Source organism: Gavialis gangeticus, unplaced genomic scaffold (genome assembly GCF_001723915.1).
Source record: "Gavialis gangeticus isolate Ggan-Ray unplaced genomic scaffold, GavGan_comp1, whole genome shotgun sequence".
NCBI lineage: Eukaryota > Metazoa > Chordata > Crocodylia > Gavialidae > Gavialis > Gavialis gangeticus.
This window is the reverse complement of record NW_017729029.1, coordinates 46,707,863-46,732,056: the sequence shown is the minus strand read 5'-3', so window position 1 is coordinate 46,732,056 and position 24,194 is coordinate 46,707,863. Positions and strand designations below refer to the sequence as shown.

The window sequence follows — 24,194 nt, the reverse complement described above, 5'->3', positions numbered from 1 at the left end:
AAAATATTAGTATTGTTATTCCATGTCTCATTAACATTTAAACAACAGACAGATATTCATTTGCATGTTTATACATTCTTTAACTCATATCAGTGTCTTGTATATGTTCTTCCACATACCACATGTTTTGAGTTTCCTGTTTTCCTGCAGAGGAAAATATATTCCTCAGTGGTTCAAAGAACAGCGGATGCCACCTGAATGATTGAACTGTTGCACTTATTTTTAACCAGAGTCCTAGCATATAAACTGAATATAAACTGCACATACTACAAGCAATACTTGTTTATTTTTCCCAGTGAAAATATAGCATGTTCTTTCTCAAGTGAGCTTTCTTGTTCTCATTTCCTACAGGAAGTATTGTCAGTGTTGGAGACCCTAAGAAGAAATATACACGATTTGAAAAAATTGGTCAGGGGTAAGTACAGTTACCTTTTTAGATAGATGAAATACTTTGCTAATATGTGTCTAGAAAGCATGTCAGTTCATACTCACAGAATCCTCAACAGTTGACAGGATTTGTGGTTTCCCTTAAGTATTAGGATTGTAAGGAAGTATTAAGAGTTTACTGAATATTGTCTATTATTTATCTTCTCATATTAATACGAATGAAGGCATTTTGATATATTGGCCTGATTCTCTTCTTCAGCCACACTGTTTGCAAATCAGTAGAAACTGCATTTAAAACACCAATGTAACATTTGTGGGAGAGGAGAATATGCTGTATGCCTATTGTCATTTCTTCCATCCGTCTGTGGGATGTAGTAGACAGTACACTGTCTACTACAACAGTACTGTTTAAGTACAACTTTAAACCAGCTATACTGTCACTACAACAGTATAGCTGGTTTAAAACCTTCACAGATCTTGATGCAGGTTGTGTTAAAGTCTACCGGCTTCAGGAAAGCAGGTGGTGATTTAATCACTGAGAGAAAAATCTTTTTCAGAGGAACCATGAAGGTTAAATAAGTCAAAGCAGCTTTATGTGTAAGCAGGTAAATGGTAGAATGGTACTGAGATTTCCTGGACAACTGCCATTTGAAATAAGTGTATTAGATATAAACCTCAGTATGATATTGGCTTTTTTAGAAATTCCCTCTGACTGGCTGCATCAGAGGAATTGAGTCCCAGGGAGATTAAGCATGAGAGATGCTCTCACTGGAGCTGTCCAAGATGAGGAAGAGTTAATTGCAATCCTCTGATGAAGTAAATGAATGCTAATACCACCTGTTACTGCAAGTTTTCTCACCACAGCCAGAAATCCTTATTTTTAGAACAAGTAATATCTTTGTTTGACTGATAGCCCTCATGAAATCTTATGGAAAACTTTGGTCAAAATCCTTTAGGCTGGGTTTATAAACATTGGTAGTGTCTACACATTTGTTTTAATGTACTGTAGCCTATTTTAATGCTCATTAAGGCGTCACTAAAAACCGTGCTATTTAGTTAATGTGCATCAAAATAGGCTAATACTCATTAAGGGTCACTTAAACACCCTGGGCGCCTATATACATGCACTGAAGCTGCTCTGACATGCTGTAATTACAGCACAACTGAGCAGACATGATTAAGCGAGTCATCTGGAGCATGGTAATTACCGCCCTCCAGAAGACTCCAGCATCTTGTGTATCAACATCTCTGCGCTGAAAAGTGGCAGCATCAAATGAGCTTTAGTTAAAGTGCCTCTGCCACCATTTTTCAGTTTGGGGATGCTGATACATAAGACGCTTCCCCACACACACTCCCAGAGCACGTGTATAAATCCTGTGCTCTTTAATTAATGGGCATTAAGACAGGCTAATGCACATTTTCTTAATACCTCACAATGGGAGGTACTAGATTTAATGCACATTAACTAAAGCACATTAATACATGTGTAGACATGCCCAGTGTCTTGTTATTCATAGAAACAAATATATTTTCTGGGGTTAGAAATGGGAGAAGCTTTTGTAACCATTCTATTGGTAGTATAAGAAATGTTAAAGTTACTTTGGGCTTATAGCATCTGCAGTGATGGGCTTCTAGAATCAGCACTTATATTCTAAACTTCATTGAGAATCTTAATTAATATCTGCTGTACTTTGGTATATTAGACAACGACCGGGTCAATATAACGAAGATGCCGTTTCTTTACACTCAGGATTAGGCGGAGAGAGTGAAACATAGAAGCATCAGTTTTGCTGATGGCCCTAGTCTGTGGGTACATGGGAAAGCTGTGTAGCCACAGAAACCAACTCTGGTAATTTCTTGCCTGTTCAAACAATAAAGGAGAAGAATGTTAAGTCACAGTGAACAAATCTTTCTTTAGCAGGGCACCTTACCCAAGAAACAAAGTTAATACCAATGGGCTGCATTTGTCAGGGACCTACACATTTAGATCATACTATTAACAAAATCATTTATTTTGATGCTAAGCCATTGATTTTGAAAGTTGGATGAGCAGAAAAGTTCAGATAAAGTAAATGTTATTTGTATCTTTACCCTGAATTGAGCTTGAAATAGCCCATGACTACTATTGATCTCTGCTTAAACTATATATGAACATCTAGAAGTCTGTGTTAACAGCAGGCTGCGGGCTGACAGTCCAGTGTTTCAGAAGTTGTGAAGTGTCAGATTTAAAGTTGCCTATGCATTCTTGATTCCTTTTCTCTGTATGTGTGCATTATGACACAGTCTGTACCTGTTTTTACTTATTGGTGTCATGAAGGTGGCACAGGGCACATCCCTGACACTGATGCGATCCATCCTCCCCTATCAGATTCCAGGGCCCTAGTCTGAAGCATGGCTTTTCCCACAGGAGCCAAAATACTCATACATTTGAAGAAATAGCCAAACAATTTTAACTGAACCCCTAAAAATGCAGCTTCAGGGTTGTACAGTAGAAAGTGCTGGAGAGCCTTAAGCACTGAGATTTTTGTTGGGTTTACCTTTTATATATTAGAGTGACTTTAAAACATTATGGCTTCACTCAGACCTGCAAATAAGAAAATAATGAGAGAAGTTACTTTACCTGGATTTTAAAAATCATGCAAAAACCCTTAGACAGAAAACTTGTTCTCTTGAGAATTCTGATTTTGCACCTATAGCATTTTCGATTGGCAACTGAATCATTAAATGCTTCCTTCAATGCAATATTTTTGCATTCACCCATTGTTTTTAAAAAGATGGAAAAATATACAATGACTTTATATGATACCTCAACATACAGTGCAACCCTGGTAGAGAAAACACCCCTTTTTCAGTGTATGAACTGGACAACAGGTTAACCTAACAGCCAAGCTGGAAATATATTTTGACTGCCATGCTATTAGAGCTTTGCTTCAAGTATTTCACAAGTGCGAAAAAAGGGAATAGTTTACTGTGCACTGCATATGGATACCAAAAAAGAATCAAAGCACGTAGGAAGCAAGGGATGTCATCGATTTAGGCTTTATTTTGTAATGCGGCCATGAGTTAATGTGCATATTTAAAGAAATGAGACCTAGCAAATGAGATGATGTGGACACCCCTCTGCATATGTATTTACTTAATGTTAATGAAGATGACATAGCTATTGAGCTGGTTTCCTGTGTTCCACTGCAAGTAATCAGATACACTTATATTAAACATAATAATAGACCAGGAAATGAGTGGCTAGCTCTTTCAATAGCTTCTGATAAAGGGGACTATCGATTTAGAGTGCAAGACTTGATTACCTAGAAGAATAGTTGCAAAGAAACGTTTGATTTTAGAGAAAAATGAATAGTGTGGGCAGTCACCCATCAGTGCTCCATCTGGTTAGTAAACAGAGCAGATTAGTCAGCAGAGTTGTATTTGGGGACAGGTAAGCTTTGGTGCTCAATCCTAATATCCTCCTTTCATATTAGGATCAAGGATATGACACAATACCTGTGAAATTTGGGTTGCTGGTGGTAGAGAAGGGAACATTGGCACAGCTGATTTTTAGCTCTTCTAACATAAAAGAGTTTTCAGTATGTAGACGTGAGCAGGTGAGATCTTGGTTCATCTGTGTTACTTGCCTTATACCCAGGACTCTGCCGCTTCCTAGCTTAAACCTACAATTTTACAAAACATTTTAGAAGTCGGGTACTGATCAGAAATGTTAGCCACGTAGACTTCAGAGTCCCTAATGAAAATTACAGACTGTTTGCAATCAATTTACAGCTTTACTTAAAATACCCATCCATCCAAACTCTTTGCAGATGGCCTCGAGCATACAGAAAGCATCCTCATTTAAATAGCTGTTTTTAAATAAACCCTGACAGCCCTGAACTCAGGAGGTATTGCTCAGTATTAGCCACTCTGAGGAAATGTTGGATTTTTTTTCTGAAACCAAATTGGATTAATCTCCGCAATTAGTAATAGAAAGACGCATTTGCATTTATATTAAAAGAATCTGTAGCATGTCCAGCGATAACAGGGTTTCAAACACAAGCATGCTGGCTGTGGTGCTGCCTGCACAAAACAAGGAAGCCTGTCAAATTTCAAATGCTGTGGAAGGAGTTCAGCTTCCAGGTGATCAGCACTAACATGACAGTCATGTAAAGTTGAGCAGCACTACCTGGCTTCAGTTCTAATTAGCTCGTTGTCCGGTATTCTTGATCGGTGAGCCACTTCCTAAGTAAGGCCTCCCACCTCCCTCCTCCTATCCCCCTGCTGGCTTTTGCACTTATTTAAATGTTTAATTACTCAGCTGAGCAGGAAGCGCGCTCTAGATGATCACAGTATGAGGGCTAGTCCTGTAATTCAGGTGTTAGCCTTCAGTGGGCTTTGCAAATGTTCCCACAGCCCGCCCCGCATTTCAGTCCAATGGGTGGTTTACCTTCTTTCCAATTCTAATCCGTAGAAGCAGTGCAGAGAAAGAATCGTTGCTCACTGGGGACAGATGGTAAAAAAACCACACTGTCTAGCCTGCATATGCTGATCAGTGTGTCGCTCTGATTTCTGGTGGCTCCCAGGCAGATTCCGGACTGGCTTCAAAAATGAAGTGGGGGTGCAAGGACTGTGAAGAGTGTTTCATATGTCTCACACCTTGAAACAAAAATCTGCCGTGTGGTTGTTGAGGCATAGGGGGATTTGAGGGCTCTCACTTGTTTATATGCATGCATTCTTGGAGTCTAGGACTTTGCAGGTATTATTACACTTGTGAGATTCAGCTAACGTAGTCACTAGGTAAATGTACACAATTAAACAGCCTATGAAGTAATACTGCAAGTTGACTCGGGGTCAGCCAAGGATTCGGCCATCTCTCCCTGAAGGAAAACCTCAGGTTTCCTTAACTATCTGCAAAGTGAGATCCGCTTCGTTGTCCTAAATATTGGTGACAGCAAGGGAAGTTTAGGTTTTTAGGGAAAACTTTCTCTCTTGGAGGGTAGTAAAGCACTGGAACACGTTACCCAGAGAGGTGGTGGAAGGTCCATCCTTGGAGGTTTTTAAGACCTGGGTAGACAAAGCTTTGGTTGGGATGATCTAGTTGGGGAGGGTCCTACTTTGAGCAGGGGTTGGACTAGATCTCCTGAGGTCCCTTCTGACCCTTATTTTCTATGCTTTATAAATATTTTAAGCAGTGATGGTGTGCATGCATATAACTGTGATCGAACTATATGAGTCTTTATTTCCTGGTTTCTGCTGTTCTTTCTAGGGCATCGGGTACAGTTTATACAGCAATAGACATTGCTACAGGGCAGGAGGTGAGTTCTAACATTCACCCCAAATTTTTATGGTATTTTTCAGTATCTCCTTCTTCATCAGTAATAATGTGCCTTGTTGATTATTCACTTATTTTGCATTAATGTAAATGAGGCTTCTTTGACCACCTGAGAAGAAACCCTGGCTCTTGTGAAAAATCAATGAGTTTTGCCTTTAACTTGAATAGGCCTGAAATGTCACCATTTGTATTAAGTGCCCAGTTGTTACTCATTCCTCAAGTAAGTTCTTGTGTTCTGATGAATATTGTCACTTGTAGCCTAGCATCTTACACTGTTGTGTCATTCTTGGATGGATTATTACATAGAAAGAAATATGTAAATACCTGTGAGATATTTTATACCATGTAACTGTCCTGGGTTAGAAAATAATGTAGGTAAATCTCTGAAATGCCTCAAGTTTGATGCAGTTAGATTAGTACCGAGGTACTTATCAATTTAATTTATATCTGTAAACATATAACTGCCAAACCGTGTGCAGCCCAGACCACAGATTGCTTAGAAATGTAAGCTATCCAGTCTAAATATGCAGCACAACCACAAGACTTTGGATAACCCCATGATGGAAGATGCCCACCATTTGTCGAACAGCTTGGGCCATCTCTAGTTTAGAAAAAGTTTTCCCATACTGACTTTAGGAATAAGTATGTTTCAATATAGTGACTGAAAAGATTTGTCCAGTAACATGGTGAAGAATAACAGAAAAAGTGTAAGAAGAGACCTTATATCCTTCATAGAAGGACACACTAGCTCTGTTTTAATTACTGAATATATTAATGCAACAACCTGCTGTCTGATTATCTGATGGATATTGCCATCATTTCATTCCATTTATCTTGATCACTGATGCAAAGATAGTCCATAGCCTTTTCTATACCACTTTTCATCTTCAAAGTACATTGAAAGTATTAAGTTAAAAGACAAAGTACTGTTAAAACACAATTTTATACTTTAGTGATAGTGACGTTGGTTAACCCTGCCCATTTAAAAACAAGAGATGCTCAAAATTCAGGGCAAAAGTCTGACTGTAAAACACGCAGCTATGCTGAGGTCATTAATCATAGACAGGAGATGACATTCCAGCTTGATATATGTGCGACCCTTTCAATAGCTGGTCACAGATTCTACTGTGGAAAAATGATCAAGGTCTTGAATGAAGGATGTCTTGACTTTGAACTTTTCAGGTTCTGTTATTTTGAGGTGTCATCTCAAAGTAGTTTCATCTTTTCAAACCAAAGCTTTTTAAATTATGCAAAAACCTGTATAAATGTCAACATTTATAAGCTGGAGTGACTCAGGAAAGGCACTTAAAGCCATAACAAAATAAAAACGCCCTTGCTTTCAGAGGTGTTGAGCCCCTCAATTTTCAAAGACTTCAGTAAAAGCCGCTGGTAGTTACATGGGCAGACAAGGTTTTCTTAACCTTTCATAGACCCACATTTTGCATATGGGCTTCTGTTCTACCGAGGAGAGCACACACAACACCAACAGACTCTCCCTATGCCTGAAGAAGGGTGCTTATGCCTGAAAGCTTGCAAAGAACAATTTTCCCAACTATTTAGTTGGTTTAATAAAAGATTTCACATCTATCTGAAGAACCTTGTCTGCCTCTGTCCTTAGACCAACACGGCTACAACCAGCAACCCTAAAGCTGGTAGTTAGTCTTTCCTAATACTGCAAGCAATACACATTAAGCGGTTGCTGGATTGGGCCCATCAGAGACTTGGTTTTGTGGAGGCCCTGCAGTGCATGCTCCTATGCATTCCAGGAGCCTGAAGTGTGGAGGCCTGGGCTGACTAGGCCAGGAGCATGGCTAGGTGAGGGGCGTGGGGTTGGTATCCTCATGGTGCAGATGTAGGATAAGACTGGGATGGGGGCAGGAGAGAAAGAGTCGCTCTTTAGGAGAAATGGTCAAAAGAGGCCGTGGTTTTCTTCCAGTGCTTGTAAATGCAACTCAAGATTCTTGATGCTCACCATTTTGTAGCTGTGAATCCTAGTGAATCTTACTGCTTAGCTCAAGTGGCAGAATGGGCATAATTGCAGATTACTGCAGATTGCAGTTTGACTGATGCCATGGTATTGGTATGATGCCACATGACTGAATTTCTGGTTTTGCAGTTTGGGTTTCTAAAAACTTAGGAAATTACATGCACACAACTTGGATAAAAGATAAATTCACAAAGCCAAGCACTCAGAAGTTAGTGCAAATTAAAATTGCCTATGCAACCTTAGTAATAATTTTTGTGTGCAATTGATATATACATTTTATACCATTTATGTAATAGGATAAATAATAATATTCTGGAGAATAGTTATCAAGCATGTATTATTGCTATAATATTGCCACTGTTATGCATTTCCAAAGCACCATTCACTAATTGCATTGCAAAAATGAAATAATAATCTATGGAATACACTGAAATGATGTTAGAATAATCTAGAGACCCCAGAGTAGCAAGCTAAATTTGCAGTTGATATTTTTAAAACTATTTTGCATACTTCACAACACAAGCGCGTAAGGCAATGTGTCCTGTCATTGGCACCCAAGTACTGGCGGAAATAGGGTGCATTTCACAACACGGAGCCTACCTTGGTGATGTCAGTTACCAAGCCCTGATGCCTAATAAAAAGGGAGCCTGGTGTAAGTTTTCAGATGTTCTGAAACATCTGTTTCCATCCACACTGACTTCTCTTTCATTCTGGTCTGCTGTAAATGCATGCTGTTATAATTAGTATTTTTAACATAATGTCATTTTAGGTGGCCATCAAACAGATGAATCTCCAACAGCAGCCCAAAAAGGAACTAATTATTAATGAAATCCTGGTCATGAGGGAAAATAAGAACCCCAACATTGTTAATTATTTAGACAGGTAAGTTGTGGCAGCTATTCTCCTTTTAGAGCTTGTTTATGTATTGTGGGTCAAAGATTAAACCCCCCCCCCCACAAAAACAGGTGGGCTAAATTTTGTGATCAGATGAGCTCACAATAGGGGCTCATGTATACGTGCACATGTCAATGGAGTTATTCTTCACATAAGCTCTTTAATTTGGTTAAAGGATATGCTTCGAAAATTTGGCCCAGCATGTCCCTTTATGAAAACAACTTGGCGATTTCAGAAACGTTTGTATATTATTAATCAAGTCCATTTTCAATATTTTATTAAGGGGACTGGTAAACAGAAATGATACCATTTAGTGCTTCCCAGTGGAATACTGTTAAGGAAGTCTTTCAAGGAAAACAGAGACATATCGGTAGTTTTACATTCATTTAACGAAAAAAAACAACATTATACAATTACGAATCTGATTTAAAGAGAAGTTCCTTTGTCAGAGCACTTCATAAGTGTATGCATTATTAGTTTCTAAACTGTTTTTTATATTGATGGGAAAGGCAAAATCTTTGCTTTGGATAAGCTGAGTGAAGAACACGCGTCTTCAGTTGAGTTGTATTTTGTAGGTGGCACACTAAGGCATTTCTTTCCTCATCTTTATATAATATAAAGATGTTTCAAATTGTTGACCCAGTTCTACTCTCATTTGCACACAGCTGCCATGGGCTGGTATAGAAGTTATCTTACTCCTCTTGGAATATCTTATTGTGATATTGTTATACATATTATCATCTGAAATGGGGAATATAGGCATCCCAGTTTAACATCTACCTTCACATTTTCTAAACTGCAATTTTATTTTCTAAAGTCTAGGATATAAATCTACTGCATAATGTACTTGTGGTATTAAAGAATAATGCCTTTTTCATCTGGGGTAAGATCTTTCCACTACCTTCTTTGAGCCACTGAAAATTCATTAATGCATTTATTTCTGTAAGACACCATCACCTTAGCTTTAAAAGAAAGTCACAATAAAGCATTGAGGAGGAGGAGGGCCCACCCATCTTTTATGTTAACAGTTTTTCAGGGACTCCAGTAGGGTCATATTTAGGCTCCTCAGTCCCGTTAGACACCTAAGAGGTGGAGTAGGATCTGGTCCTGGGACCTACAAATTCTTTTCCAACCAAAAGAGTGACCAAACCCAGTCTTCTGTGAAAAATGACCAAATGACCAATAGGCCAAATCAACTGTGATTGTCTGAAGACAGTTCTAAAACAATTGTTCACACTTGCATCCGTCTTTGCTTTCTTGTTTCAGCTACCTAGTAGGTGATGAACTCTGGGTCGTTATGGAGTACTTGGCAGGAGGCTCTTTAACTGACGTTGTTACAGAGACCTGTATGGACGAAGGACAAATAGCAGCTGTCTGTAGGGAGGTAAGAGATGCTGTGCATGGATATGCAGACTGGCATAGTATCATGCTGTGGTAAGGACATGAATGGCCTCATACTCCCAACTTCATTTTAAGGTGCCTCTCTAGTATCAGAGAAGAGCGTCAGAAAGGAGGTCAGAACTATGTTATATTAGTAGCCACCACCCTCATAGCAAACTGCTGTTCTGATGCTGTTCTTTCTGATGTGTCTCTTTGCTTGGTGTTTCTGGGATGGGCCATCACTGAACTGTATTCCTTGCCTGTAAAGGAAATAGTCTTGCCACAGAATTTTAAAAGCTGCAAGTAAAAATAGATGCTTACTTCACAAAGATGCAGCTAAAAATGAGGGAAGTTCACCTAAAGCAGAGTTAATTTTTGAAAAATGACTAAAGAGATATTTTTAAACCTGCTATAGATTCTAACAATAAAGTCTTTGTCATGCAGCCTTCTGCCAAAAACTGGTCCGTTCCTTATTGAAAGAACTTTTTTTTTTCTCTTTTGGCAAATAATACTTTGTCATATGGGCAGAGATGGTGAATTCACTGTAGCAGCAATCATTCCGTCTGTGCTTTCAGGGTATAGTCTGTAACAATAATTGACATTTCCAATTCAAAAGCTAATGTGCCTTCATTTAGAAAGTTATTATTCTAATAGTGTTGAAGCAGCAAGCTATTTCACTTGACAGCACAATATTCTGCCATTACTCACAATTCATCTAGAAATTAAATCTTTCAGAGACTTTTTCCCCCCGTGTGATGAAGTCAGACCATTAATTTTTATGTTTATGTTCCTTGTTATATATCAGTGCCTGCAAGCATTGGATTTCTTGCATTCAAACCAAGTGATCCATAGAGACATCAAGAGTGACAACATTCTTCTCGGGATGGATGGATCTGTCAAATTGAGTAGGTATTCTTGGTCAGGTGGCATTATTCCAGCAAAAGTTGAAGAACTGTTGCTAACTGACTGCCAGTTATCAGAAGGGCATGATAGTGCATTAGCCAATGTCTGGTAAGAAAGATTTGGTATGAGAACAATTTTAGGAGCACAGGGAAGTATAGTATCAAAGTGTTATATTGAAATATAGATTGGCGGTTAATTTTACTTGATTGTGTGGCTGAGCTCTCATCTAAAGGCCTTAACAAAGTGTAGTTTCTTATGTGAACAAAAGCTACAAGCTCAGGCTTTGATTTCAGTGAGCTTAGATAGTTAAATTGAATATTTGCTTGGCCACTCCTTTTATGTGAACAAGAACATGGCTGTGTTTCCAGCTAGATACATCAGTGTACTTTTGCATGCCTAACTGAGAGTATATATTTGATTGCTTCATCGTCCAAGCCAGCTTTAACCATATTTCATTTTCTCCACAGCTGATTTTGGGTTCTGTGCTCAGATCACGCCTGAGCAGAGTAAACGGAGCACAATGGTGGGGACTCCTTACTGGATGGCACCGGAAGTGGTGACGAGAAAAGCATACGGCCCCAAAGTGGACATCTGGTCATTAGGGATCATGGCAATAGAAATGGTGGAAGGAGAACCTCCGTACCTTAATGAAAATCCTCTCAGGGTAGGTTGCATGAAGAATCATGTGGGCACCGTTCTTTTCCAGCCTCTTAGGTTTCAGTATAAAATCCTGTCCAAGCCACACTAGCCTGAAATATTTTCGCAAGAGGACCAGTTCTAACAATGTCCCTGCAGCATATCGCTGTATTCTGTCACTTCCGACACATGGACGAGGCAGCCTCAGAAGAGTATTGACATGGAGTCAGTCTACAAATGTGTTGTTTTTGCCTGGAGGGCTGTTTGAAATTTCTCTCTCAGGATGTCTGCTTGTTTTCTGAAGCCTCCTTCATCTGTATCTCTGATGACAAGGATCTCTCTATTCCAAGTATCTCTGTTGATGAAGTCTTTGTGAAAAGAATTTCAAACAGAAATGCAGGAAAAAGGGAATTTTGAAACACAGATCAGCACATATTTGTCAGCTGATCCTTTCATGAAATGCCTTCTGCTGTACTAAATTCTCTAATTATTTATCGAGGATATTTGTGACGCTGTATTTTAGTACAAACATTTTTAGGACAAAACTGTGGCACTTATACTGTTTATATACAGTTTCTCAGAAAAAAATTAAAATAATTATGTTTGTTTCCTAAGTTAATACATTTTCATATAACATGAATATTAAAGCAAAACTGAACATAATTACATGACTGAATGAAACGCTTTTCCTCCCCTAAGGGTGAATTCCTTGTGGGATGCAGCAGCCGAGCCTGACACAAGCAAAGACAATACGTAACTCCCCTCCCATCAGGGGAATCAAGCCAAGGGCTTAATGCTTTATAAATAATTAGAGATTGAAGAGTAGAGACAAGTAGACCACAGTATAGCCTCTAGATTTCATGGGTTCTGGGCTGGATTTCCTCTCGTCTGTGGTATCCAGACTGCACACATTAGCCCCTTGTAACTGCTGCCTCTGCAAGAACCTACTGGGTGTGTCCAGATGAGTGCACACGTGCCTCTTGCAGCATCTCAAAGTCCTTTGAGATGCTGCAAGAGGCATGTGTAGGAACAAAAAAATGTTCCCTGCGCTGCAGAAGTGTGGTACGGGGGCAAAATTAGACCCCTGGATTCCAGGGGTCAAAAAATACCTCGGGCAAAAAAAGGGGGACAGGGTATGGTCCAGGACCATGCCTTGAGTCAACCAGAGGCTTGGGTCCTTCATCGAGACACTCTGGTAGTCAGCCAGAGAGTGTCTCTACGGCTGGCCCTTGCCCTGGTGCTGAAGCATATTGCCTGCCTGTGCAGGCAATCAGCGTACCAGCCAGTGGCAACACGTAGGGGGCGCACAGGGGTGACTGCCTCCTCCCCCCTGGTCACTGAATGGTGTCGGGGGGGCATGTTGACTCCCCCTGACTCAAGAGGCACCAGTCATCCATGGTACCAGCCTCAGGGAGCTGGACCTGGGCTCTGTGCTGTTAGGCTGGTAGGAGGGGCTGTAGCCCCTGTGGGGGGGCATGTGGCTCCTGTGGGGGAGCAGTATGTGAGCTGTGTGGGGAGGGGCTGCAGTCCTGAGCAGCCCCCGCACAGTCCCCCCACAATCCGTCCACACACCCCACGGCCCCCTACATCCCTCCACAGCCACCCACAAGTGCTGGCCCTAGGCTCTAGTTCCCCCTGGCTGCAGATCTGCAAGGAGCCAGGTAGGGTTATTTTGCCCTGAGTGGCACAATTGCCCCACATCAAAGTTCATGTCCAGGCATGTGTGCTGAGGCAAAAAGCCCCGGCTCAAATTTGCACTGCTTCTATTTGAGCTGCTGCAAGTACATGTGCTTGCATATGTGGATGTGCCCAGAATTAATACTAAAGGAAAAAGGGCATTGGTCATTGCCACTAAAGAAGGAATGTTAGTGCAGAAGTGATCTGCATATTCCGTGTTTCACATGAATAAAAGCTACAGGGTTAGGCTTTCTTAGGTACACTTTATATCAAACACTCCTGGTTTTCCTGGAAAACTGTAGGCTTTTTAGGAGTGGTGCTCACAGAAGGGATACTGCAGCTTCCCAAAATAGGGAGTAGTCCACCCTGTGGGATGATGTAAGGTTACGGTGGGGGCTTTAGACCTAGGAAAGTTGGGCCCTGAGGCTGGGAGGGGACATTCATCATGACACTGATCAAGCATACTATGGTAGGTATAAGAGAAGACACATGTGACTACATCTGTGGTGCTACTGAGATGGTCTGTGAGTGGCACCAGTTTTGCGGTGCTTCCTTGTGAAGAAAGCATTCAATACACTATCAGCTTCCTCACAGGAACCTGCTTGCTCTGTGTTTGGCCTCAAATCAAGCACAGTCCATTAATGACTCTAGTCACCAGCTTACCAGATGGCTCTCTGAAATGCTACAATCCTGCTACCTCTTTGATCCCAACAAGCTGACTGGAACTCCTTTAGGAGGTGCAGAACTAGTTAGGCTTCTGACCTGTGGCTGCATTCTCATTTGGTTGTACCATTTCCCACCCAGAGTAGACTGGTGGATTTTTTCACAGTAAGATGGGTGAAAAACTGGGTAATGAGATGCACCCAGAGAGTGGTGGTGGATGGGTCAGTTTCCTCCTGGAGAGATGTGGGCAGTGGGGTCCTCCAAGGCTCTGTCCTTGGACCAGTGCTGTTTAATATCTTCATCAATGATTTATATGAGGGGTTGAAAGCACTTTGTCCAAATTCGCAGACAACACCAAACTATGGGGTACGGTAAACACACTGGAAGGAATTCAGTCAGATTTGGATAGACTGGGGAGGTGGGCGGATCAAGATAGAATGCAATTTAACAAGGGTAAGTGCAAGGTGCTGCACGTGGGGAGAAGGAATCTCCAATACACCTATAGACTGGGAAGTACCATTCTGAGCACCACGGCGGTGGAAAGGGATCTCGGAGTCATAGTTGACGCAAAAATGAACATGAGTTGCCAGTGTGACCACGTAATAAGTAAAGCTAACCTCACTCTTTCTTGCATTAGTAGGTGTATCATGAGCAGGTCTAGGGAGGTGATACTTCCCCTCTATGAGGCACTGGTGAGACTGCAGCTGGAGTATTGCGTCCAGTTTTGGACGCTGCACTTCAAAAGGGATGTGGATAACCTTGAGAGGGTTCAGAGGGGGGCTACTCGTATGGTTGAGGGCCTGCAGGTAAGATCCTATGAAGACCGACTGAGGGACCCGAATCTCTTCAGCCTCTGCAAGAGAAGGCTGAGAGGTGATCTTGTGGTTTTCTACAAGCTCATCGGGGCATCAGCAGGGAATAGGGAACACTCTGTTTACCAGGGCACCCCTCGGGTTTACTAGAAATAACAACCACAAACTGAAGGAGAGTAGATTTAGGTTAGACATCAGGAAAAAATTCTAATGGGCTTCCAAGGGAGGTGGTGCTCTCCCCTACCTTGGAGGTGTTCAACAAGAGATTGGACAAGTACCTGGCTGGGGTTACATAACCCCAGTGCTCTTTCCTGTCGGGGGCAGGGGGTTGGACTCGATGACCCTTCTGACTCTAGAAATCTATGAAATCTGTCCTTACTCTCTGTTCCCAGGGGTAAACTCTTTAGGGCATCCTCAGTGAAGGGTCTGTGCATCCAAAAACACTATTCCTGGATGGTCAGGGCAGTTTCTAGGAATCTGCTTGTTTGGCCAGGTTTTCAGCTGACTTGCATGTCACTGTGATTGTTGCATTTTGTCTGCATACAGGGAGTGCTGCAAGGCTTGAAGTTGAAAGGGATTTTATTTTATGAATGATTGCTTTAATAATGTAAGGCACCTAGTTGCTATTGGTGCTGGCACCAATATAAATGTATAAATAAATAATAAAGGCATTTAAAAGTCATTAATCAAAAACTGAGTTAATAGCTGTCCTGATGCAGATGCAGGTGTCATTTCCCAGACCTAGAATAAACATGTGCCCTCCTGGTCAGATTCTTTATAGCCTTTTCACTAGTTACAGAGAGTCCAGGATACATGTGCCTTTCTCTACCCTCTGGAGAATTAGCTTCTAGTTCCTGAATATACCCTGCAAGTGTTAGGTTCATTTCACAGTGATTATAAGTGTACCAGAGATGTGCCCAAGCCCTAATACAAAAAATATGCTTTGAAATCCATGCTGGCTCACCCTGACTTTAAGTAAAAAACAAACATATTTTGGCTGTTTTATCTCTAAACTTCAGTGCATCAATTTTTGCAAAATATTCCTGGAGTACTTGACATCCTACAATATCAAACTTCAGAGTCCTCTGTAAATCAATCCTCCCATGTCTCAGTGACCCATAAAAGTACTGCATATTGCTTTCAAATTGCAACTGTAAAATTATCAGCTGAATCCTTCCTGGTTTCTTGCTATGCCAAATACATTTCTGAACTTACCCACCCTTTGTAGAAATCCATTTACTACATATATAAAATTTTCTTATGTTTTTGGTATAGGATAGTTTTTTCTCCTGATGTCATTGGGGATAGTTATGAGACATAAATGCACCCGCCTCCCTTTCTGCTTCCCTTTGCCATAGCAATATTCAAAGACTGCAGTGTCTGGCCAAAGCTGACTGTTCTTCATGACTCATGTATTATGAAGAAAATAGCACAGTGAATCAACAAATAAAAGAGCTGCTGTATTTAACTTGCTGCTCATGTTTAATTTTGAATTCAGAACAAGGCAGATACAACTGGTACATCTCTCCACTACTAACAAACTTCTGGGTTTTTGTTCACCTCGGAGTAATTCATCTAAGTGATCCTGAAGTAAAAACCTAGAGAAAAGAAAGTTGCATAATTTTTACCATGATGTAAACTTACCAAAGTCACCTGTAAGGGTGACCTCATGAGTGTGTCATGGTAATACTGGAGCCCTTCGTCTTCAACTATATTGTTCAGCTGGAGTCCTTGGTTTTCAGCTCATACATATGAGTTACCATCCCCAAAGGCCATTTTTTGAAGCAGTGGTCAGTAATTTTTGGCATCTGTTGGGAACCAGAATTCAGCTTGATGTTATGAATGTCTTTGGTACACTTGGAGTCACGCAGGTGGGACAACTGAGAAATCAGTTCAACTATGAATTCGGCAGCTCTGAGAGATGATGCCACAAATTAAGTTACCGTGGATGTACCTTGGTGTGAGTAAGATCAGAATCTGTCCTAAGAATCTGGGACCCCTCTGATAACACACTTAAGTATCAGTTTGCTTGTGAGAAGCAGTTGCTATGAATGCCAGGCCCTATATTTAAGACAGTAACAAAGTCGTGTACTGAAATGCCGGAGAGACAGAGCTGGCGGTGTTTTAGCAGGGACAGTATGGACTGGGGATTTCCAGGTCTGTGATTACCATTCTGAAAGTCCAGGCTCAGAGATTCGATGGGGGTCCCACAGTTCCTTTTTGCAAGCTGTGCAAATGCTGTCCTGGTAACGATTCAAAACGTTATGTTGCAGCAACATCCTGTCGAGGCATAGACAATCAAGTCGGTTGCCTTCTGTGCTCAGGTCACAAGTGAGGCATGCCTGTTGATCTTCACAGTCCTTGTCTATGCCCTTTCGTCACAACTGTGTCACAATTAGATGCCTGGAACAAGAAAGTCAGAAAGGTTTCTGAGCAGCCTGGAAGTACAGGATGTCTGAAGTCTGTAGTCAGTTGTCTGAAGTCAGTTCATGAGGGCCCTAGGCTGAGTTTTGTCCATGAATATTAAAAGCCTGGATTTAATAAATGAGTGGAAAAAAATGTTGTTTTTCCCCCCAAATTCCCAAACTGGTGGAATTCAGTCCTTGGGACACAAGAATTCTCCAGACTTGTAGTTGTCAGTGTTTTTGTTTTTCAAAATGTATTTCCAGCCCTTGTAGTTGTGAGGATAAACTTTGAACACGAAACGAGCATGTTGGATATAGTCTTACCTTTCTAAGGTGTGAATTCATTCATCTCAATGGGTGGTTTACTTGGAAGCATAAATTGCAAACTGCTTCTCCACGTGAGGAAACCCTTGACTGTCACTAGCTGAGCTGTCCCAAGCCCCCAGTTCACTCCCTAGCAACTTCTGTGATGCAGTTATGCATTGGCAATAGAGAACATTGTTACATTTTGAAAGCATGGAAACACCATGAAATATGTGGAAGTCAATATCAAAATAATGAATGTGGCCCTGCCATATGGATAGTATTAATCATTTTCCTATGTAGCTCATTAAAGCTTAATTTTTCATTTAAAGAAAGCTGATATGGAATTTGTAGACTGCTGTAAAAGATCTGGCTTACAGGCTTCCATTCAACCATGCATCTCCTTTGTGTGCATAGAAATGTGCACATAAATTAGGCACGACATTGTACGTGTCTTTTGAAAATGAGGCTCTAAATTTCTTGTCTTCCCATCCAAGTTCAAAACTGACTCACTGCACCAGAGTGCTAACTTCAAAATTCCTTTGATTGCCAATTGCCCGGAATTGAATGAAAATGTCTACTGCAGTCTTATGTAAGCATTGCTGGAGGAAAGAGTGAACGCTGCAGAGATGCACTTTAATATTCCAGCTTCCTTTTGAAGTATGTATTTAGCCCTGTGCTACACCTAGAAGTTTTGTCAGGTCCTGTCTACTGATGCTTTGTCTTCATAAGGGCCTCTGCCAGTGTAGGGATGTCATCGAAAAGCACATTCTGAACTTCATTCTAAAAAGGTGGCTGATATGGACTTGGCCTTGAACACAAAAATCTGTGTGAGAAGCTGAGGACCTGAAAGAAAGAGGTTTCACCATCTGGGTTGTTTTTTTTTGTCTCTAGGCATTATATCTGATAGCTACCAATGGCACTCCAGAACTGCAGAATCCCGAGAGACTCTCTGCTGTGTTCCGAGACTTTCTGAACCGCTGTCTTGAGATGGATGTAGACAGGAGAGGATCTGCCAAGGAGCTTTTGCAGGTAAAATGGGAAGGGAAAGGAGGAGACTGCAAGTGAAAAGTGGCTTTTATATCCTGCAAATATGAGGGAGGTCTCATGTGTTCACTTGGAACAGTTACAAGTCATTGTAATGTTGCATGCTAAGGTTTAATACCATTTCTTGCCTGCGTAGCTCTGACTTGCCATTAGAAGTCTGGTGTGCAGGGACATAGTTAAGAGCCAGGACACTTGGGCTTTATCCTTGCTCTGTGGGGGGTACAGGGCAAGTACCTCCTGGGATGCTGGAGGGCGGCAAATTGCTTGTTTTATCTCCATGGAGTAGACTGAAGGAGCAGTGTTAATATGTGAACTTACTATGTCACCCAGCCCACTGCAGTCAAATTTTTGCCTTCTGATACAAGGCAACTCAGGTGAGTCTTCAGTTAGAACTTGTGCATCAGTGCTTCTCAATACAGGATCAGGGCCCCCAAAAAGTTGGGCTAATTTCATCCTTATGTTACCTAGGAATCGGCTTTCCCTTGGTATCCTTCAAAAACTTAAATAGTACTCTGTAATTTTTAAATTAGAATCATGCATTAGAACCAAAGTTTTCAAGCCAGGGGAGGAATGAGGTTCTGGAACACCTCCCAGTGGCTAGGGACAGACATTCAAAAAGCCTAAGCCTGGATTGATTCAGTCTTTGCAGGTTAGTTTAAGCTGCAGAGCTTACACTGATTAATAACTGGACAGGCATTCTCTGTTAAGTCAGGAAATGCAGACACATGCCTGCAGTGGCTCAAGCCAGAAGCCTGGGAGGTGCAAGAGCATGCCTGCCAGCCACTCTCAAAGGGGAGGGAAGAGCGATGCCCTCCAAGGCTCACACCCCTCCCTGCTGGCGCAGAGGTGGTAGTGCCAGGCACCACCCCGGGCTAGCAGGACACACAGGATGCCAGCCACCAGTCGGGGGGGGGGCGGGTGAGGGAGAGCTGCTGCCAGACTGAGGAGTGGGGATAGGAAAAAAGTCCTTTCTCTGAAGCAAGCATGTATTGAACCCAGCAATTTGCAAAGCATACAACAGAGAACAACCAAAAAGCTGTGCCTAAGCTAAGATACAGCCCAATAAAACACAGCATACGCAATTTAGTTTAACTTTAAATGTAAAGCAGGAAGACGAGAGAAAGCCTTGCATAAGCCTTACTAATCCTGAGGGCAGAGTGTCTCCTTACAGCCAGGCATTCAGAAAGACGATGTTTAGGGTTTACAGGTTCTGCTTTATAATGTAAATGTAGTGCTCTGCATTCTTTGATCTGCAACTTCCAGCCCCACCCCTGCTCCAGCTAGAGAGCAGAGAGGAGGGGCCAGCTGAGCCCAGAGAGCATGTTGGGATGCTGGGGGTCTCTTCTTTAACTTAAACCAGCAAGGGGTCTGGGACAGACATTGCATAAACCGGTTTGAGCCAAATCAGTTAAGACTGATACTACATTCAACCAGGTTTATCTCAAACCAGTTTTGGCCATTTTCAAACTGGTTTATGTGCACTGAATATCTGTTCTGTTACAGGTTTAAACCAGTTTCTGATCACTTAAACTGGTTTATGTGTAATGTCTGTCCCTAGCCAATAGGAGTAGCAGGGGCAAACAACCAGGGTTAAGGCGGTGTTTGATCAGTTCTTGAATGGAAGTATGCGAGATGGTTACCTGGACCCTGACCCAGGAGCAATATGTTTTTGTGTTCTTAATTACAGAGCAACCACAAAAACACTCCAGGAAGACTGTCTGAAAAATGTTTGTTGGAAAGGAAACTAATCTGCTCTTCTTATTCTTTTTTGGTAGCATCCATTTTTAAAACTAGCCAAGCCTCTCTCCAGCCTGACTCCTCTGATTATTGCAGCAAAGGAAGCGATTAAGAACAGCAGCCGCTAGCACTGAGGGCTGGCTTCACCCCACACCAGCTCTCTCCAGAGCAGGACTGAACAAAAACTCTGTAAAACCTCAACTCTTGTGCTGCAGGACAGGTGGGTAGAAGGACAAACCGTCACAGTCATGATGGGGGCCAGCGGTTCTCTGGTTCCCCAAGGAATAGAAACCTATCACGTGTCTTCTTCCTGCTCTCTGGTTCCTTAATATATTTCTAAGATGAAACAGGACCCAAGACAGAACGGAAAGGTAATGGCTTTGCTATCTAAGCTATTTCCAAGGTAAAACAACTTGGTAGCAAGACCCCCAGTGAACATTTTATGCTTTACTTTTAAACAATTGGTTGTTTCTTAAAGATGCACAATCCCATTTTTGGGATTTGGGGTTTTTTGGGTGTTTTTTGTTTTGTTTTTTGTTTTGCTATGGCTTGGAATTGCAGCGGAGTCCTGCATTCAGCTCCTTCAGATGGTATCATCTTTTGAACACAGCCTGCTCTCTAGCATTTGCCCATTCACGGTACCATTAGATAAGGAAGAGAGTGAAATTGTATTTCCAATCCAAAAATATATCAAGAGCAGAGCAGATGAAGCATCCTTTGGAGATGCATACTTTTAGCCATGAATATCTAGTGTTTGGGTCCCTGGCAGCTTGATTCGTATAATTAATTGTACTATTTTTGCCTTTGTGGGATTTTTTTAAAAACAAGAAAAGCAAGATCAGCAAGTTTGCTCATAAAGTGCTTGTCCAATAGCACACTATCATCAAAATGTCAAGTGACAATGGGTCCAGTCTAGCTAGGTGCCGAGTCTCTTTTCTCACATGCTGAGCACCCAGAGCTCCCACAGAAAACTAAGTGAAGAGCACTATCGCTGAAGGGAGCTGAGGAGGCTCAACCAATTTGCAGTCATCACTCAACACTGTGGGATTGGACTGTAAGAACTACAAGACAACAGGCTAAGATCTGCCATCAGTTGTATCCAGGCCCTGGCAATCCTGTGGAAATGAATTATTACCCTACCTAGGTTTGCATTGGTGTAGGGGAGGGGCAGTCTTAGCTCAGTGATATTTTTAGTTCTGTAAACTGAGTTTGCCTGTCCTCATGTCCACATTGTGTCTGCTGAAGAAGGGTGTGTAGCATCTCTAACATTGCCAATAAATTTGAGGGATCCATTCCTATGAACTCCTACCCAGGCAAGCAATCTAGACGTGAGCAATCCCACTGAAATCATGAGGACTACTTACGTGAGTAAGGGCTTGCAGGATTTAGTTCTGCATGAGTGAGTATAGCAGAAGCCGGAAGAGGAAAGGCATCTAAAAAAAAGGCTTTGCATAGTGCCAGGGCAAAGGCAAATGTAGGAAGAAAAATGCAGACTGGACTATATAAATATTCTTACAGCCATAAACTGGGTCTGCTTTCAACTGTCCTCAGTGCACACACCAAACACCCCATAATGCAAGTGTGCACTTGTCGAGGGGAGACTAACTCCTGGAAATGACTGAGGATTGTGCTGACTACTACATTTATCTGTAAAGGAACAAAATGGATTAATTAAGCAATTTGTATTTTATTTTTACTCACAAGTGGCAAATTTGAGTAGTTTTCACTCAGCAAAGGAGTTTATATGGATTTTTGCTGCTGTATTTTAGTAAGATGATTAAGCCAAAATCCAAGCCCTTTGAAACAGCCCTTGGATCCTGGCTGTGGGTAGCAGAGATTTTGTCACTGTTAGCAGAGCCTTCTAATGCAGATCAAGGCAATTTTCCCACTGGGCGTGTCCACACGTGCATTTATGCTGGCTTAAATGTACTGCACAGTAAATTACTGCGCAGTAAATGGGAATGGGCCGGGGTCTACATGTGCTGGGATTAAAGCAAATTAATGCTGTGTGTGGATTGAGTTGGGACTAAAGTCAGTTCCAAGTCAGTCTACACACACAGTGTTACTGCACAGTAAGGGATCTACACGTGTGTTACTGTACAGTAACTAATTGGGCATAAATTTGATACCTGCATCATGCAGGCATCAGATTTATGCCCAAATTGGCATAAGTCGCCATAGTTACTGTGCAGTATGGGCATGCATGTGTAGATATGTGCCTGTACTGCGCAGTTATATTAGGTTACTGCGCAATAAATGTGCACATGTAGACGTACCCATTGAGGGCCTGATGCTGCAAGGTGCTGAGTGTCCTTGCAAGGTGCTAGATGTCTTTAACTCATGCTCTAGTTAGAAGGAGTTTATGGTGCTCAGCCCTTTCCTGGATTAGGTCTTTAGCCCTTGTTTGGTTTGGGGTTTTAGTCCAGGTTTCCTATTCTGTTCAGGTCTTCATGTTGTGACTCTTCTTTAGTATTGCCTACTGGCCAGTCCTCACTGTTTGACTGTTTTCTTTGAAGCTTGACTGAGGTGGCATTAATTAGTTTATCATAGTCAAGTGTTAATTAACCTTTTCTGAATCACCTGGGGAGCAGAAGAAGTTTATTTATTGACACCCAAACAAGAAAAGGTTCTTCCCCTCTTGTGAGGTGGTAGTTTTTTTTTCCTTGTCAACCCAAGCTAGATATCCAGGCAATGCGAGTTAAGGCTTGAAAATCCAGTGGTTCAAGCACAGGAAGGCCCATCTTTGTTGTGTAATGAGTCAGTGAATGAATGAAATGCATTTGACTTTTACACAAGTAGTAAAGAAGCGACAGTTTCTATTTCCAGTGTAACTTTTACTTTCCTTAGCCACAAAGGTGCATACATCTGTCCCTTAATAAAATCAGTTTTTCCAGAGAGTCTCTGCCAGGCACAGAATACAAAACCTTACGTTTGAGAGATTATGCTATTTGATTTACTGTTTTTCCATATTTGTTTTCTTCAGCTTTAAAGATGTTGGCATCTTCCCCAACCCTGTCCTTCAAAGCAACCCCAAAAAGATAAGAGATGATTTTTTTTTTTAAGTGGTAGCTTCATTTCTTCAGAGCAGTGCACACTCCAGTCTAGGAAATATTTGGCTCTAGCTTTTTAAATGCAGCTGTTTTCATAAGAGGCCTTAATTTTTATTTTCTTTTTAAAAAGTGTTTATTTTATTTTGCAGCAGCAAATCCAGAGATTTTACGCAAAAAAAAATAATTCCTAGGATACTGACAAGATACTGTTGAAATCCAGGTCCTGCCAGTGACTCTATCCAACATGCAAGCCCCGCTTGAGTTCTTTGTAACAGGGACCAATTAGTTTACACGCCTGCTAACGGGACTGGTAGCATCCCTAAAGCCCTTTGCTTTGGGATATTCTGCAACACTAAATGCTGCGCGTCACCAGATGCAGAAAGATGGCAGCTGCTCTTACAGTTTCCTGAACTAGGAGGCCAACTTCCAAGTGGAATACTAATGTGGAAAGCAGTCTGGAGAGGGACAAACCTTGTACATGACTTACAGGCTCAAGTAACAGCACATTAGGATAGGCATTGCCCTTGCAGAAAGAAAAAGAAGCAAACAAATCCAATAAATCTCTGGTACCATCTTGATTGCTGAGAGGCATCTCTTATATATTTTTAAGAAGTATTAGAGAGACCTGCTGCCAAAAGCATGTGTGTGTGTGTATATCTATATCTATATCTATATATCTATATAGATATAGATATATAGATAGATAGATAGATATATCTATATCTATAGATATAGATATATCTATCTATCTATCTATATATCTATATCTATATCTATATATCTATATAGATATAGATATATAGATAGATAGATAGATATATCTATATCTATAGATATAGATATATAAGGATTTACATATTGTACGTTGGTCAAATACTTTCATTCCAGGTTCTAATAGATTGGTTATTTGCCTTTTTCTATTTTAATTTTCAAGTCATAGTCCAGTAAAGCTTCATCTAGCTCTTGAATATTATTCCAGTCCCCTATCATGACAAA

At 41.3% G+C, this 24,194-nt stretch overlaps 1 protein-coding gene across 1 annotated transcript in view; it reads left to right on the top strand.

The window, feature by feature from the left end:
• PAK3 (p21 (RAC1) activated kinase 3) overlaps positions 1-23,900 on the top strand; it is a 130,761-nt gene extending 106,861 nt beyond the window's left edge. Inside the window, exons 8-16 of the mRNA XM_019521527.1 lie at positions 352-415; positions 5,639-5,687; positions 8,461-8,573; positions 9,852-9,969; positions 10,771-10,870; positions 11,336-11,532; positions 18,259-18,396; positions 20,187-23,839; positions 23,890-23,900. Of these exons, the coding sequence (XP_019377072.1) occupies positions 352-415; positions 5,639-5,687; positions 8,461-8,573; positions 9,852-9,969; positions 10,771-10,870; positions 11,336-11,532; positions 18,259-18,396; positions 20,187-20,276 (869 nt within the window). The 3' untranslated portion in view covers positions 20,277-23,839; positions 23,890-23,900. The remainder of the gene's footprint in view (positions 1-351; positions 416-5,638; positions 5,688-8,460; positions 8,574-9,851; positions 9,970-10,770; positions 10,871-11,335; positions 11,533-18,258; positions 18,397-20,186; positions 23,840-23,889) is intronic.
• Positions 23,901-24,194: the final 294 nt, after the last annotated feature.